Below are 17,235 nucleotides of genomic sequence, written 5' to 3'. Positions count from 1 at the left end.
CAACTGCTATAGGAATTCCCTAGCATAGTATACTGCTAGGAAAGTAAATCGGAAGTTAATGTTACTAAGCAGTCAAGAGAATTCTGCTAGCTGAAATTACATTCATTTAAGCAAGAGACAAAAATTCTTCTACCAAGGTTGCAAAGCTTGTGTCATTAGCTGAAAAATTACATGAAAAATAGTCCTGACTTGGTAGGAGTTTATAGTTGTGAATCATACCGTGTTCACATATCCAGCTCTACTTCCTGAAAATTACGTTTATTTACATGTTCTTTCCTGATAGTGAGCTGTAAGATTCTTTTATATTGCTAAAGACAGTTAAAACTGTGGCCTGTATATAAACCAAGCAGATATTTCTCATCTCTAAAGTACTATGTTTAACAAAAGAGCATGGCAATGATTTAAAAAATAAACACCCACCACACAGGTGCATCAAAACACCAGGTATGGGTCAAAATGGTCAATAGTGCTTGCTTGCTAAAGTAAAGCCACATGTTTTGATGCATTAATGCTTTAGAATTATAACAAGTTCAGTCAGGCTTAAAGGATTCACTTAAAGGATTTCACAAGATTATTTCTCATATTAAATAAATTAGGATTAGGAACAGATTCATTTGGTACTAAAATTAGCTTCTCCTCCAAACCATAAACATACACACACAAAAGAATAAATAAAACATCACAGAAAACTTATTTATCTTCAGTTTAACAGTTTCTACTTGCCACTGAAATTCACAGCATGTTTCTTTTACATAATTAACATCAATGCACGTCTAGTTTAAGAGCACTGGTGTAGCTATCCCATTCACCCTTGTATGCTTTCCCTCTCATTTCAAAAAGCTACCTAAATCAACTTCTGGCTGAAGGGCAGCTGCCAAAGCAGAATAGTTCCCAACTACTGCACTTGCTCTTAAGGTGGAGACTGAAGCAGGAAGCCTTCACATGAAGAACACAGAATTACAAGAAAAGGCTGCAATTCATTATCACCCCATTCACTCATCTAGAAGGCCCCCCACCAGCCCCTCCACTCTCTCCCCCTGCCCCACACAAACTCATTACTTCAGATGTTTGTGGGGGTACCAGCTACAAATGATGGAAGTTGGACTCGATCTTTGTGGGTCCCTTCCAACTTGGTATACACTATGATTCTATGAAGGACCAAACCTGCAACTTCTATTCTTTATAAATCATAACAAGCTGGCTTATACAAAGGCCTAAGGACAAACAAAAGCAAGTTCACCTACAAATGCTTTAACTCACTCTAAACAGACCCATGCATTAAGAGTGATGCATATCATACTTGATGAGCTACATGGGCACTGTTTGCACACAAGACACAATGAGGACTGCACCACCACCACCAGAAAAATACAGCTAACAAACAAGTAAAGTTCTTTCAGAGAAGAGAATATCTTAAAAGAAAAAATGAATGCTAACAAAAGCACCAATTTTCTCTGTGCTCCATTCATTTCCTTACTTAGATGACAATTCCAATCATTTACTTCAGAAACTGAAAGACACTAGGCAAACCTAACTCAACTTTATATATTTTCAAGAATAAGATGAAATACTACTGTAGGGAACATATATTTCCAGCTTTTCATCTCACAGACAGGAGTCAAAACTTACTTTATCTTAAACTATTTCTTTACAAAACAATCTGTACCTTAAATGGGTTTAAAAAGTTTTAACTTACAGAAGGAGGAAGGAAAAAAAGATTAGATTTTTTTTAAAGAACACCAAGTCTATGCTCAAAAAAAAAAAATTGACTAATGGAAGGAAAGATTCATTTCCCTTTATTTACATGAAATATTACTCTGGCACAACTAGTAAGCCAGTAATTGCTAAATATTCAAATGTTTGAATTTAAAACTGACATGCACATAAAAATAAAGCCGACATAACAAACACACGTGCTGATCAAAAAAAGGTTTAATGAAGACAAGTCTACATTAGAAAAATACCATTTTCTTTCCAAATTTTAGTAGTCTGTCTAGTTCAAAATCATTCAGATAAAAACTACAGAAGCTAAATGTAATAACAGTTTTTTTTTCACTACCAGAGGAATATTCCTCAGAATTTCTTAATTACTTCCTTCACAGCATTTTACTACTTTCGATCTATTCGACAGAATAGGCTACTTATCATCTCCTCCTCCTGGTTTTGAAGGTACAACTTAAAGAGTCTCTGAGAAATTTAATCACTTGTAATACAATAAAATGCTAAGCAACAAATCTCAGATCTAGCAGGTCTGCATCTAATACACCCTGGAAATGCAGTTCTCTCTCTCCACCACTAGATAGAAGTCTGATCAAGTTAAAAATAAGAAAGGGTGGAGGATTGTATAATAATTGGAAAAAAAAATCCAGAACATGGATATTGGAATTGTCACTAGTCAAAGGATTACACTACAGGTGAATAAAACATTCTTAAAAGGGTGCAAGTAGCTTTCCATCTTTGATTTATCAGTAACCTCAGAGGGAAAGAAAAATCCTGTTGCCTGAGATGTGAACCCAGCTTCTACAGTTGAAATTTAAGTGTGTTTGAGCAAGACATACATATCAGAAGCAATCCTGGCACTTTTGAATACTTATGTGTTTTTTTTCTATTTTTTCTTGTTACGTAATTAATGCGCTGTCATATTTTCTGGTGTTCTAACTTATTACCTGTCACACTTGCTGATGTTTGACAAGTCAAAGTAAATTCATCTTTGAAATTAAACACGGTCTGCAGGTCATTAATAAACCCCTATCTGGAACTTTTCATACATAAGAATGCCAAATTTGGGTGTTTGTCTGAGATATATCGAGAGAAAGGAAACAAAATACACTAATACTAACCCATGTCCTGAAGGAGCAATGAAGTATAAACAGCACTGCACTCTGTTATCTGGCATCTGACGTCTGTTCACTCGAGATTCTGCATTCAGGTAGTCCTCAAATTTACTGTCAATGTAGTCAATAACAGGCTGCCAGCTGCAGAGGTTACATGAATAAAAACCTGTAAGTTACATCACTTATGTAAAAAAAGTCTTACTTTGCTAAGAATTAAATGTACACTATTTCCCTATGACTTTTTTTTTTTTAATTAAAAGAATTTAACACAGTATATTTTAAGCAACCAGCTCCTCAACATACGATCAAGTTATATAGCTGTAAAGATACAATCTACTAGCTTACTGAAAAACCCTTTCAAACACAATTACCACCACCGTAATAGCATTAAAGAAAATACTTAAGGAGAGTATACGAATACACCAAAGGAATACACTTTCTGGTCAAATCTTGTGAGAGCATACAAGTAGGTTTAGCATACTGGAAGTGTTGATAGAGAGCTAAATGTTCCATTCACTTTAAAGATAATTAGAGAGAAGCTGATTGTGTTTCAATCAAGTCATAATGGTAATAGAAACCACAGTAGTCTAACTTTTCAGTCAATAGCAATCTACAGACAAGTTTAAAGCCATGAACATTTTAACTGAAGATCAAAGTGTACATTTTGAAAAAAGTCAGAAGGTATTGTATCACACATACCAAAAAGATACAGCATTTTTGTGGGAGAACACAAAGAATATCTTACCAATTACTATTATCCACAGCATCTCCAAATCCTGGTGTGTCAACTATTGTAAGTAGTAACTGAACACCACCTTCTTTGATTAAAACTTTTGACTGCTCAACCTGTAAAACGAATGAGATTAAATGCTTACCAATTTAGCCATTGATTTTAAACACTAGGAAAATAATTCAATGAATAAGAAGTCTGACAAACAATTGCTGACCTTTCTGCTTCAGAGGGATATTCTGCTTCAGAGCAACTTGCTTTGCTTATAAAATCCCAATAATTTTAATATTTGTTGATTCATATATTTTAAATTTAAATCACAACTTTTTTAAAACTCAGTAATAGAACCCATCTAAGCATATAAAATGTCCCAATAGTTTAACCCCTGTTCAAAAGAGGAAAAACTCTAAACAACAATACCAATGCCAGTACAAAATATATATATGGAGAGGGGGAGGGGGGGAGGGGGATCGATCCAGACATTCTCATAAACCAGGCATCATCCTGAAATAGCTAACTGATGAAATAGCTGAATTCGGGCATTTAAAGTACAGTTACACTTTTTAGAGCTAATTTCCCCCTGCCTGAACGACCCAACTAGGTTAAAAACATTGCTATACTCCAGTCCAGTTTATATCTTAATAAGAACATATTTGCTTGTCTTCAGTTAGTGCAATGCTTTTGGAAAGGAATCCTAGAAAGCGATGCTTTCCTGCTACAGAGGCAGAGAGATGGGAAGGTAATGCAATCTCACTGCAATCTGCTGTGCCAGAACTCATGTGACCGTAATGGTTTTCTGTTAGCTCAGGGCACGGATGGAAGCCTGATTCAACACAGCAACTGCTGCAGCACAAGACATGAGGTAAGTTTTGGGTGTGGGAGTGCCTGCCCAAGTTCTGACCACCCATCTGCAGCACAGCTCCATCCTCTTGCAGGAAGCAGGTCATGAAACAGAGAGCTCAAGCTACAGGCCAAATGGATGGCTAACACTTAATATCTCAACAATTACTGACAATGCCAGCATCAGGTGCATCTCCCTGATAAGTAGCATTTGGTGAAAATAGCTTTAAGCACTGTCATATTAGCCAATCTGATCCACGGCAGTAAAAAGAATCACATTAGCATTTTGGGTCTTTTGAACTGCTCACACATTTATAATCATGCTTTTTCTGATATTAATACAATTTCTATTAAATACCAGTGAAGCTGTTTTCTCGATAGAGAATCAAGAAATTAATTATGCCAGCCATTTATTCCTAACAGCAAGTGGCTGCAAATAAGTTTGCAGATGTTTACGCCACAGTGTTGCTTAACATTCTACTAAAGACTCCTGATCATTAACAGGGGAGAGAAAATTAAGTTAAAAGTAACTAGGTGAACCCTTACAGAACATGCACTAATGAACTTTCAGAGAGAGCAGAAACTTGGGTAACAAATCCCATCTGGATGGTTTCTTGACCGGCTCAAGATCTGAGAGATCTCCTCAATGCTACTTAAGTTCTTGCACATACCTATTTGTACAGCTGAAATGGATTGGCTCACAACCACACCTGAAAATTGTTGCAAACTCTTTGCAGTCATTCTTTATGTGATGCAACTCCAAACTACAAGATAAATTAGCACTCTGCATAAAGTCAAACTAAATATCTCTTGCACAAGTAAAACACTGACTGTAATTAAGAGGATGTTCAGAAGCACAGAAAACAGCAATAAATAACTCCAAAGAAGCTGGGGCTCTGTATTTAACCTCTGAATTTGTAGAACACTATTTTCCCCTACTTTTTTTTCAGCAAGGATCGTATCCAAGCCAGACCTATCCATTTTGCTGCTAGGTCTTGACAAACAAATACAGCAATACCATTGCTGTCTGCAGCATGCAGTAATCATGAGCTGGTTCCTCACCAAACAAAAAGGCAAGAAGAAATAATTAATACATCTCCACAAAACAAGAATTCCCAGCACTAACTACCCAGATAGCCCAGTCACAGAAGATAAATTGGAGTGTACTTGGAGGTCACTTAATTCCATCTCCTGCTAGAGCGTGCCTAACCATAAAGTTGGGAAGGTTTAAGACAAAATTAAAGAACAAACAACAAAACCAAAACACACAACACCCACCAGCCTGAGACACCACCAAGTTACCCCTTCAATAACTGCACAATTTCTATCCTTCCAGAAGTCTCCAGTCTAAAGCAGTGAGAGCCTGGGAATGCATATGCAGCATTTGAAAAACTTAAGTTTTAATTGTGGTGAATAGATCTTTTTATCCCTTGAGAGCACTACAGAGAAGTTTTATTGTACACAACTGATGCCAGAACTCAAGACAGTAATCCCCAGGCACACAGTCAACTCAGTCAAGAGTTTACTACTCACAAGCTTTAGCACGCAGGAGATTAGCTTCTGATTCCTTAAATTGTTTTTGCTATCTTGCATGCAGTAACCACAGAGCCCTCACATAACTGAGCTCTCGGTAAGCAGAAGAAACCTGTAACACTTTCAAAATACCACAGATGATAAGATTAAGAACTGTAGTATTGCCAAGTGCTACAAGGTATCGACTTCATTCTCTGGCATGCAAATTCCCAGCAAAAATCATTGAATTATTACACTCTCATAGGGGAATGCTTATTCAGAAAAAGCAATTAATCAAGTACAATTTTGAATGTGTGTTTACAACAATGACAAAGGAAGGTCAGGAGATCTTCAGAAATGCCACACCACACATTTTTCCTGACCCTGTATGCTTGTTAGTGTGGCTAAGTTCCTGAAGTCACCTTCTGACAAATGGCCTGCAGTAACTGAGTATCTGCAGACAGCACTAATATCTTCCTAGGTGGTGGGGATTTAAATTATTACATTTCATCAATTCATGCAGATATCTTGCGGAGCTTTCAAATACCTACAGAACAAGAAACTTAGTGCATCTAGGTAAATGTGCCATGAAAGCATGGGGGACAGACAGACCATATCCACCATATACTGTAAGCAGTAGAGGTGGCTAGTGAGAGACAGCAGGTGAAGAACCTGCCATAGAGTCTCTGTGTCTTTCTTTTGTAACCTGGATGGATGTGCCCATACATGGTCAAAGGCACAGAAAGCAGCAACATCTGGAAAAGATCCAGAAAATCTCTGCAAACCGAGTGTCATTCATAGTTAAGCATCCAACTGTATCCTATCATCTGGTTTTAGAAGTATTCCCAAGGGATTCATGGAAAACATTATTTCAAGCCTTGGAATTTAAAACTTTTATTAAAAGTCTACTCCAAGCAGCCATTTTCCCATGCACTTTGGCTAGCTGGGTCATGCTGGTCTGTCCTCTAGTGCTACACCGAGTTCTGCGATGCTGAATGCATTACAGCTTGAGGAATTTGAGTGGATTAAACAAGACTGCATCCATCTGACATCAAATCATTTACTATTAGCTGTTTTCTATGTTTTCCATGAAAGGAATACAAAGAATCTGCCTCACAAAAAAAAAACCAAACAAACAACAACAAAAAAAAACACACACAACACTAAAGGACTACTGCTTTCAAACATCACCCAAAATACAGTTTGCAATTATCTGAGTGAGACTGTTACATGATGCCTCATCAAGAAATGGTTCCCACCATATAGGAACAGGAAATTATTACCACCAAGATTTTAGGATGTTTAGGCACCCTAATTTTTTTTTGTCTGTTTCACCTCTACCCTACAAAACCCTTAGCACTGTGTTTTTCAATTCATAAAGGTTTGCAGTGGCAAAGAGCACAGATCCCACGGATCCAAAGAGCAGCTAATTCTTTGGTTTCATATTTGATTGGAAGCTGTGTGCTGGCAATTGTGGCTGTTTTATGTGTGATTCCAAGGTTATAGTGGAATAGTGGCAGACTATTTTATCCTTACTTAGAAATTGAAATAAGACAGTTTCATCTCTGAAGAATGCAACATGTCAGAATGATTAGATTATCTAATTTTGCAACCAAGCAGATGAAAGTACTTAACTCGGATTCCAGAAACTCCATAGACAGACCGTTCAGTTAGTTTTCCTTATAATGATCCACCATTAGTCAGGGATGGGCTGAGTTAACGTGAAAGCTGTAGCTGTCTTGCAATTTTTTATTTTAGTTTGTATGTAAATTCTTACTGTTTTTCCCAATTAAAAAAAAAAAAAAGTAATATCTTCTAATGACAGGAATCCAACTCACCCTTAAGTTATTTGAAACTATACCTGTCAGTGAACTTGAATTGATTTAGCTTCAGCTAACAATGTGTAATCAACGACAGCAAAATCATATGAAGCCCTTCTACCAATACAAGTAATTCTTCTACTAAGCTTTCCAGCATTCACCAAGCTTCATCACCTTTCCTTAATAATTGTATTATAATAAACTATTTGCACCTTTTCCATACCAGTTAACATTTCTTTTAACCATGTACACCTAAACTCAGCCTAATTCAAATAATACTCTGCTACCCCTACTAACAGGCTAACAAGCCTATTTTGTCAGTCACTGTTATATTAAAACTGACAAAATAGCTTAATAGACGTGGCCAAAGCTTAGAGAAATGTAAATATATCAAACCGGGGATGTTCAAAAACTTTCCTCCAAATAAAAAATAATTAGAAAAATCAATATTCTGCATCAAATACATTTTGTATTAGTATTCAAGCCTGATATTGACCTAACTGACAAGCGGTTTTATTTAACCTTTTCAACTATGAGCATAACTAACTTCTTCCTGGCCCTCTGGTATTGAAATTATCCAATGTTCTGAGACTGAAGAAAAAAATCCCACACTCAAAACAAAAACCCCACAAAACACTAAGGTCAGTGGGTCATACCACTGGAGCAGTGTTATCCAATTCCACTAAATAAAAAAAAAAAAAAAAAAAAAAAAAAACTTTTTTTTGCAGCTTCTCTTTAGAGTTTTGAGTACCTACTAGCTCAACATAGGCTTCCTAATCCCCTCATGACAGCTCTGTAAGTACACAACAACTTCAGATGCAGCTGAGGTGCTCCAAGACTGTTACATTTTGCAGTTGGTGGAGCCATGCTGGACCACAGCAACTGTGAACCATAAGCTGGTCTTCACCAGAGGGTGAGTATGAAATTGGATTATCAAAAGCTGTCTTCATCAAAATCTTAAACAAGTGACTGATGTGCATCAAGGGAGATGAGCAGAGCTCATTTGTTCCTACTCAGTTGCTCAACTTCAGAGGCAGAAAGTAGCATGCTGAAGAGCAGGAATTTCCTAAACCACCCACAACACTAAGACGACATTTCACTACTTCTTAGTATTAGTCAGTTTTCACTTTCTTTTTGAATAACATTTTTATAATATAAACAGCATACTTTTTTTTTTTTTTAAGAGAAAAATATATTGATTCATAGCAAAATATTACAGAAAACAAACCAATCAAGTTCAGTTTTTGGGTCTAAGTTTCAACTGTATCATGCACTTGCAGGAACATTGTCTTGGCACATGTAGTGCTTAAGTCAGCCAGATTCACCCTAGGCCAACAAATGTCAGAATAACAACTTACAACAGGTAAAAAATATACCACAAAAGGACACAGGTTGCACAATATTGCCAAATACTTTTACACAAAAGATTTGCAATCAGAAAGACCGCATAATACGCTTTCTAAAAGCCTGCCTTAAACAGTCAGATTTTAGCACACATTTAAGTATTTCTAATGTACATACTTAATATTTAAATTGATAATAAGACATTCCACTTCCTGACAGGACTGCACATTTCTAAAGCACAAGCAGCACGCAAAGTATCTCAGAGATCCTGCCCTTCAACAGCCTACAAGTTTCATAACCTGAAAGTTCTGTGTAGTTACTGTATGCAGAGTGACACCCTGAACGTTTCTCAGTGGTTTACACTATGGCTACACTTAAAACACATGTACTTATGTGACAACTGTATCATTTTATGTCACTAAATTGCAAGTTAATATACTCAAGCTGCAGTCTTCTGCCCCAAGACATACCTGTACAGTCTTTTTAATTCTGTGTGAAGGACCTGGATACTCCGGGGAATATAATTCTGTTAAGAATAATGAGTTGATTAATGTTGATTTTCCCAGTCCAGATTCACCTAGAAGAAAACAGATCAGTTTCAGTAAAACCAGTAGTATCACACACAGTATAAACACTTAGCTCTAGATCTGAGTACTCTTAAAACATAATACCTGAAAACATTCACTATATTCTGAGGTTTTGAGAAGCTATAATCTTTTCCAGTTTCAAGGAAAACTCTGCATGTGTTGTTTTTTTGTTTGCTGTTTTCTGTTTAACAGAAAATTAAACTATTGGATTCTATAAATATTCATTTTTCAGATTACATTTTAAAGTAGCAATAAATGCATTTAGCAGTTATCCATTACAATGCATTAAGATGATATTGCCCAAATTAGAGTTTATAAACAAGCCATCTTCCTGATATCAGTTTCTGTCACTATGCCAAAGCACACTAAGCTTTTTCCTTTATGTCAACTATTATTTGAGGGTCTTAATGGGGGGAGGGAGGATTTCAGATTAGCCTAATTACTGAAGTCATGAAAGCTAAAGAAAAGTTAAGAAAAAAACACCACCAACAAACAAACCTATGTGATTTGCATGGGAAATTTATAAAGGAGCTATTTCAACATGACAATTCACACCAGAATGAGAACTAAATAAAAAGGTATACGAAACTGATACTTTCTGGTTTAATTTTTCCATGTGCAGGGCTGTTGATATGTTAACCTAAACAGTTAGAGTGACACAGAACTTCGCTCTTAAACTAAGAAATCTGGATGTGAACTACTGTAGACATATTTACACTAAGGGAAAAGAACCAACTACACTGCCCCCATACTTTAAAAAGACAAAAAAAGTTTTCTAAGCCCCATCAGCCACCCAAAATAATGATTGATTTTGAGACTGAACTCCCAGCTTCAAAACTCGTCTTGAGATAAGTGCCCTAGGCCAATACAAGTAATGCAGAGCCACAAAACAGAAAGGAGCTATGGACCTCAACAGACAAGAGTGCGTCTCCACTGTAATCACTGGCTAGATTTCATCCACAAGCTAGTTTATACACATCAGCCAGCTCAATTGCAATTGTGGAGCTTGATGTCTCTGCGGTATTGAGCTGAGCAATCTGATTAGCTATCCTGTAAATGGATTAGCAGCTGCTGAAATGCTGCAAGCAGAGCTCCTGCAGGCTGGCTCCATTATTAGCGGTGCTTGTTCTCTGAGCCTGGCCCTGTGTGACAGATGAGCTAACACACACTACAAGCGGGTCCGGCTGTGCACGAAGATGGGCTGCAACAGCCTAGAAGCAAGGAGACAGGGCACTGCAACCTCAGCAGAGCACTGCTGGGAACACCAACCTCAAAACGACAGCTGTACCAGGACCAGAAGGGGTGGGTTTGCTGACAGGCATCTCACCAGTACCATTACTGATTCTGCCTTTCTCCATGGTCAGATATGTCACAGCTGCGCCTCAAAGTGTTTGCTTGCAAGGATGCAAATCCACAGCTCTTCACTTGCAAGATCTTCAGGGCATGGTCAGCGGCAGTTTAAAAGCCTTTCCCTACTGAGTTTGCACCAGACAAAAGCTCCTGAAACACAGCTTTCCAAACTCATCTCTGCAGACAGACTGAAGTTGCATCTTCATCTCAGCACCCTGCTCAAGATGCACACATCATTCTGGATAAGCTGGAGTGTTATTTATCCATCCTGCTGAGCCTCCCCTAATTTTGCCATTTATAAAATTCATATTTTTTCAATCATCCCTTTTTCAGTTGCCCATAATCTCACAGAAGGCTCTCTACTGAAACTGTTGAAGAAGCACTCACAGGCTGCAGCATGGCCAATACTCACGTGGCCAATTCCACTTCAATATGCAAAGAGTTGTCTTTTCTCCCCTGTCAGGCTCACTGCGCGTCTTAACATACTGCAATAGTTAAAGTGGAACACACAGAACAAGCACTTTTCCCAAAGATTACACTGCTTATCATGTTGCCATTGAAACTGAACATATGGAAAGGAGATTTTGAACTCTGAAAAGATCCAATGAAAAACCAGCAGCTCACCCGAGATGGTTATTGCAGCTGGAGCACTCTGTACAGGCTGGCCCCTGAGCTACTGCAGCACCAGGCACGGACAGATCTGTGTGTCCCCAAACCCAGTACCAAGGATGAGGTGGCAGCTTTGAGCTCAAAACATCTATGAAGGTAGTAAAAGGCTGCAATAGCAAATACAAAATTACACTGAAACTGTACGAAAAACCATCCGTAACAAGACCATTTGGTACTTTACTATAGGGAAAATGCTGCTTCAACTGCTGTCAAGCAGGAGTTTCTCAGCTGCCAACAGGGGATGCAGAATTAGAGAAATTAAGTGTATTCAAACAAGTCTAGCCAGCCTCTTCAGACACATTCAAGTATTGTGAATTTAGCTAGAAACATAAAACAAAAACAAACAAGCAAAACCTTTGTTTTTCCCATATAGAAGCTTGTTCAATGCAAATTCACCTAAAAGGATTCTCTCCCTACTGGAAAGCCTTGAATTGCAGCTTCAGAGGATTCAATGGGCTATGAATACCATGAACAAAACATAAGAGAACAGGGAAAACAAATGGAATTTACTTTGCCTTAACATAACAAGACGACACATCCACAAAAAATGCATCCTCCCACTTTCTGTAACCACTTCTGATGACATTTTGCACTGCTGCCACACCATGAAGCCAGGAAAGCACAATTTCAGTTTGTTAACTCCAGTCACTCTGTGCATCACTATGTGTTCCAAGATCTAGCTGCCTAATTCACACTTGGTGATTTTTAGAGATATCCTGACTTTTCTAGTTTCAGCATAAAATGCTTCATTTCACAATGAAAAAAAAAAATACTCTGACTTTGCAGGGTAATTGGAAACCAAACATTCAATTACTGTGTCCTGTCTGACTACTGCTGATGCCTTTACCTTGTCCTCACTCTCCCACTGTTTTATATATGCTTCAAGTTCTCCTAAAGAAACACTGTTCTTTTTCTCAATTAGTTTGTATCTTGTCTATCAGCAAATTAGAGCTTCAGAATTTCCACATTTGCTCAAGCTGTTTTTACTCTGTAGTCACATCCAAATACATGGAGTTGGCCATTCCTGTTGGCAGAAATAAGCAGGTACTTCCATTAGCCCTTCGAGTCTTGCTTAAGACACAATCCTTTGTCTGACTGTAAGAACTGCCACAAGTTCCAACTCTTCTCAAGTCTAGGAGTTTCTAAATGTTCATTCAAACACTGGAGCTTTTCCTCATCCTTTGGTTAGCAATTAGCATCTTTGTATGGATGGCACATCATTTAAAGTTAACTTTTGATAACAAATTTTCTTCTTCAACAAAGAAAATACTGCTCAAATAGTTCCCTTCTCCTCTACAAAGGGGAAACATAACATGAGAAAATAGAAAAGGAGACAGGAAGGTATATTTAGTTTTTTCTTTTCTATTTCAAAACACATTTTTGAGTCTGAAGAGACTACCAGTAATTGCTGGAGTAGCCTGCAAATTACAAAAAATAGTCTCCAGAATAATATGAAAACAGGTAAGTACAGAGAATAAAAACCTGGAAAACGATGAAAACATGGAAAGAGGGGTAGAATACTGCTCCAAATTAAAGAAAAAATAAAGCTAGCGAACAAAAAAACACCCCACCCCCCCAACACCAACTCAGGAACAATTGCTTTCGGCTGAGCTATACACAACTTTCACCTTCATTTCCAAATCACTCAAATTATCACAAATCAGGATTTTTGGATAATCAGTTACTGAATTTATCTACAGTTAACTTGCATGTGTTCAATGCACGTTTTTCTCCTGTTCAAATTCCATCAGCTCTTATTGCAACTTTGTTACTTCAAAGGAACTTAGGCTGCAAGCATCTCCTCCCTATGATAACAGAAGTGAATTGTTACCCTTAAATCCTAATGGTGCTGCTTTTTTTCACCATTCATTGTTGTGGCATGTTGAGAATGTGGCCTCTTTCCAACCTCCTCCAACTTTTCTACCTCCTCCAACCTTATTTAAGCAAGTACAGAAATGGACAAGCAGTCCAATTCAATTTCAACCTTATACCTAATTGTTATTTTATGAATAACCCCTACTAGAGAGCGCTATCTTCTCATTCACATATTACATTTCCTGATAATGCACCACAGTACATCTTCTGGCTATCATATGGCTCTGAAAATCCCAGATCAGTTTTCTATTGTGATCTCCTAGTATTTTTAGAACCTTGTTTTTCTAAAATCCAACCCTTCAGCACATAAGCATGACTTACACACTTAGATTTATGAGAGTTCATTAAACATATCAAGTGATCTAGCTAAATAATCAATACTGAAGATTCTCAGTGTGCTCTCTGCATGTTGTATCAGCATTTCCTACCCCTTCATTACTTACAAATTACTCTGGCAGAACTCACCAGAAGTTTGTCCTCTCTTCCCTAACGAGTGCTTGGCTACTGGCAGTTGAACAGTATTTCATATTGTGCCCTGTGACATACAACCACACAGCTGGGAATGTGACCACATATACTATCTGTACTTTGGAGTTTCAAGTTGCTTTCCCAAGCTCCAAGTAGGACAATTTGTAAGCACTGAAGTTAAACTGCCCTAAGAACATGCTTCAGATATTCCCACCAAGAAGACCCAGTCTCGGTGTATCTACTAACTAGTGTATCTACTAGCACCTATAGACTAAGAGGATGCATCAACTGCTAGCAGCTGCAGTGGGTGAAAGAAAGTAACTCCATCCTAGCAGTAGTTTATTAACGACAAGCCACCAACACCTCATGTCCCAGAGTAAACAAGTTCTTTACAAACTGCACATTTTTTCAAAGCTTCCACTGAATTTTAAGTCTCTATTTAGAGCTACTTAGCACGAGTAAGTCGACCACAAGTGGCAGATGCTTTACTGCTTTCTGCGAAGGAAGATACATAACACCACATCTCTTCTCGGCTGCAAGGGGGCAGAGATTTTTAGTGCAGTTGATAGCCCCAGATAGTTATTACAAAGAGATCAAATGGAACAGAAAAATGCTGCACTTTCCAACAACACAGATATACAGAATATTTATGTCAAGGCACATTTTATTTTTAGCAGATGAGCTAGGTTTTTGATTTTTTTAGTTTTGATACAGAATTGAAGCTACATGATTAAACAAAGTTCATTATGAGGCTGCAGACTAACACGTAGCACTGAGAGCAAATAAAGCATTGAGAGCCCAAAATACAGAGAATGGTATGATGGAGCAGGCCTCTCACAATGGGGGAATGATGCTCTGCTCTGCCACACATCATTACAGATGACCACAAAAAACAGAGGCTACAAGATGCTTTTAATTTTAAGGTTGATTTTAGAAACTTCTCCAAAGGCTAGTTCCTGCCTTCAGCACTCTACAAAATGCAAAGCAATGTTTCAATAAACATATGGGAACAACCAAACAAAACCTGTTGGGAGCTGGGGTGGGCTCAACACCATGCTCTGTGGCTTCTCCCATATAGCTACAGTACCATGTAGGATGGTGTCTCATGAAGTCATGCAGATAGTTCAACTTTGTATTCTCAGACACTTATAAAGGGAAGAAAGCCAAAGCTCCGCCATTTCGTAATTTATGCTCCAAATTCAAGTTATGGAAGTAGCATCTGTTAGAACCACAGTTGATCCTAGCAAAACGTAACAGGGAAGTCTGCTGGCGATTAATCTGCTTTTGCCTATCAGCAACTGCATCAACAACAACAAGAACTTGACATTCAGTATACAAGGAGACAATTTCATCAACTTTCTTCGAGCATAATTTCAAATTTAAGTGCAGTAACTGAGGACAGACTCTTGGCATGTTGTTCTGACCACAGATCCCATTTAAATAATTCAGAAAAGCCATTAAAAGCAGGGAAGTACTTCAGAAGAATACTGAAACAGATTCAAGATAGCATTTTTCAAATAATGTTATTCCCTCTCAAAGCAGAAGCAGTTCTCGTTTTCTACAACTTGACAAATTAAAATGGCCATGAAACAATGGTTTAACTGACCACGTTAGACTTTGGCTGCTGCCAAAACAAATGGCCCCTGCTGGAACTCCTAACACACGTTGGAGAGGCAAGAAGTGATCCTGCTAACTAAGGCATCAGAGGGCTGGGGGTGGGAAAAGGAGGGAAAGTAAGGGCCAGACAGATGAGGTAAGTCAGGTCTACAGGTTTCCACATATATATATTATATTATATATATTATATTATATATATATATTATTATATATTATATATGTATTATATATATATATATATTTGGAAGCCTGTAGACCTGACTTACCTCATCTGTGTATATTTATATATATATATTTATATATATATAAATGTAAAAATCTACATTTCAAATCAGATCTCTTCTCTGCAAAGCCATCACTGACAGCTAAAGTCAAAGAATTTACAGCTCTTCATGAAGAAAGTCACATTTACTCTAATTACCTATGTAGGCTGTACTCCTGATAAACAACGTCTGCAAAGCAGCTATTAAAATAGGACGTGTTACTTAATCAATAATGAGGGGAAAGGAAGCTTTTTTTTTTTTTTAATTTCTAGCTTACGAAAACCAAAAGAACTGAAACTACAAATTTCTCTTCAGTTTTAGTTCCTCACTATGACTGCAGATGAAAGAACACCCTGTACCTTTGGGCCATCCAAATCCAGTACCACCAACAGCTGAAGCGTGGCAAGCTGGGATCCCGGTTTGTCCTGGTTTCAGTTAGGACAGAGTTATTTTTCCTCCTAGTAGCTGGTAGGGTGCTATGTTTTGGATTAGGATGAGAAGAGAGCTGATAACATGCTGATGTTTTAATTGTTGCAAAGCAGTGCTTACACCAAGCCAAGGACTTTTCAGCTTCTCGCTCTGTCCTGCCAGTGGACAGGCTGGGGGTGCAGCAAGAGCTGGGAGGGGACAGACCCAGGACAGCTGACCCAAACTGGCCAAAGGTTGGTATTGGAGGAGGTGGCCTCGGGGGCCGGGAGCATCAAGCATAAGGAGAGACAGGTGAAGCACATTAGGCAGGATGTCAAAAAAAATGAAGCACTGGTACACTGAAGCATGAGCAACAGTATAATTTGCAAAGGACAAAAAAACCTGATTTTTATGCACATGGAAATTAATAAGTCTTCCACATAATTCTACAAAGAGCACCTTGACTTACTCAGCACTCCATTAGCTCTTTGCTTGCAAATCACGCATGAAAACAGTAAAAAAAAAAAAAATATTGAAAATAAGTGCTGAGTGCTCTCAAAATATCCGAGGTGAAACATTCCGCTATTAAAGCAATCCACAAAATATGTCAGAGGACTATACTGAGAGATTCCTAGAGCCAGTTCCAATTCTTTTCAACATCTTATACCTTGCCTCGAAATGCCTTCTCTCCTGAATGTCTCTGCAAGTGCTTGTTGTTGCAGGAAGCACAAAAGAAGCTGGGTTTGGACAAGGCACTTTGTATCCGGCACGAGAGGCAAGAGAATGATGCAGATGGCTCACTTACGGGACTCCCCAAGTTTACCCCAGTGATATAATTTGGGGGCAAAAAAAATGAATAATTAGGGCAAAAAAATACACAAATTTGATACCTCATTTACTTGAGGTGGTTATATCCTT

At 38.0% G+C, this 17,235-nt stretch overlaps 1 protein-coding gene and 1 long non-coding RNA gene across 6 annotated transcripts in view; both read right to left on the bottom strand.

The window, feature by feature from the left end:
- Window positions 1–17,235, bottom strand: part of SEPTIN7 (septin 7) — a 77,819-nt gene that overhangs the window by 15,662 nt on the left and 44,922 nt on the right. For all 5 annotated transcript variants that reach the window (XM_035316790.1, XM_035316788.1, XM_035316787.1 and 2 more), the window contains 3 exons: window positions 9,551–9,657; window positions 3,580–3,680; window positions 2,841–2,975 (listed from right to left, as the gene is read on the bottom strand). In XM_035316790.1, the coding sequence (XP_035172681.1) occupies window positions 2,841–2,975; window positions 3,580–3,680; window positions 9,551–9,657 (343 nt within the window). The remainder of the gene's footprint in view (window positions 1–2,840; window positions 2,976–3,579; window positions 3,681–9,550; window positions 9,658–17,235) is intronic.
- LOC118161437 lies at window positions 397–2,825 on the bottom strand. The gene is made up of 3 exons (XR_004748027.1): window positions 1,910–2,825; window positions 1,053–1,058; window positions 397–909 (listed from the first exon to the last, which is right to left on the bottom strand). It is a non-coding gene; the product is annotated as an uncharacterized LOC118161437 (long non-coding RNA).

The sequence above is a fragment of the Oxyura jamaicensis genome, chromosome 2 (assembly GCF_011077185.1).
Source record: "Oxyura jamaicensis isolate SHBP4307 breed ruddy duck chromosome 2, BPBGC_Ojam_1.0, whole genome shotgun sequence".
Classification (NCBI taxonomy): Eukaryota; Metazoa; Chordata; class Aves; order Anseriformes; family Anatidae; genus Oxyura; species Oxyura jamaicensis.
This window is presented reverse-complemented; position numbering and strand designations above follow the sequence as displayed.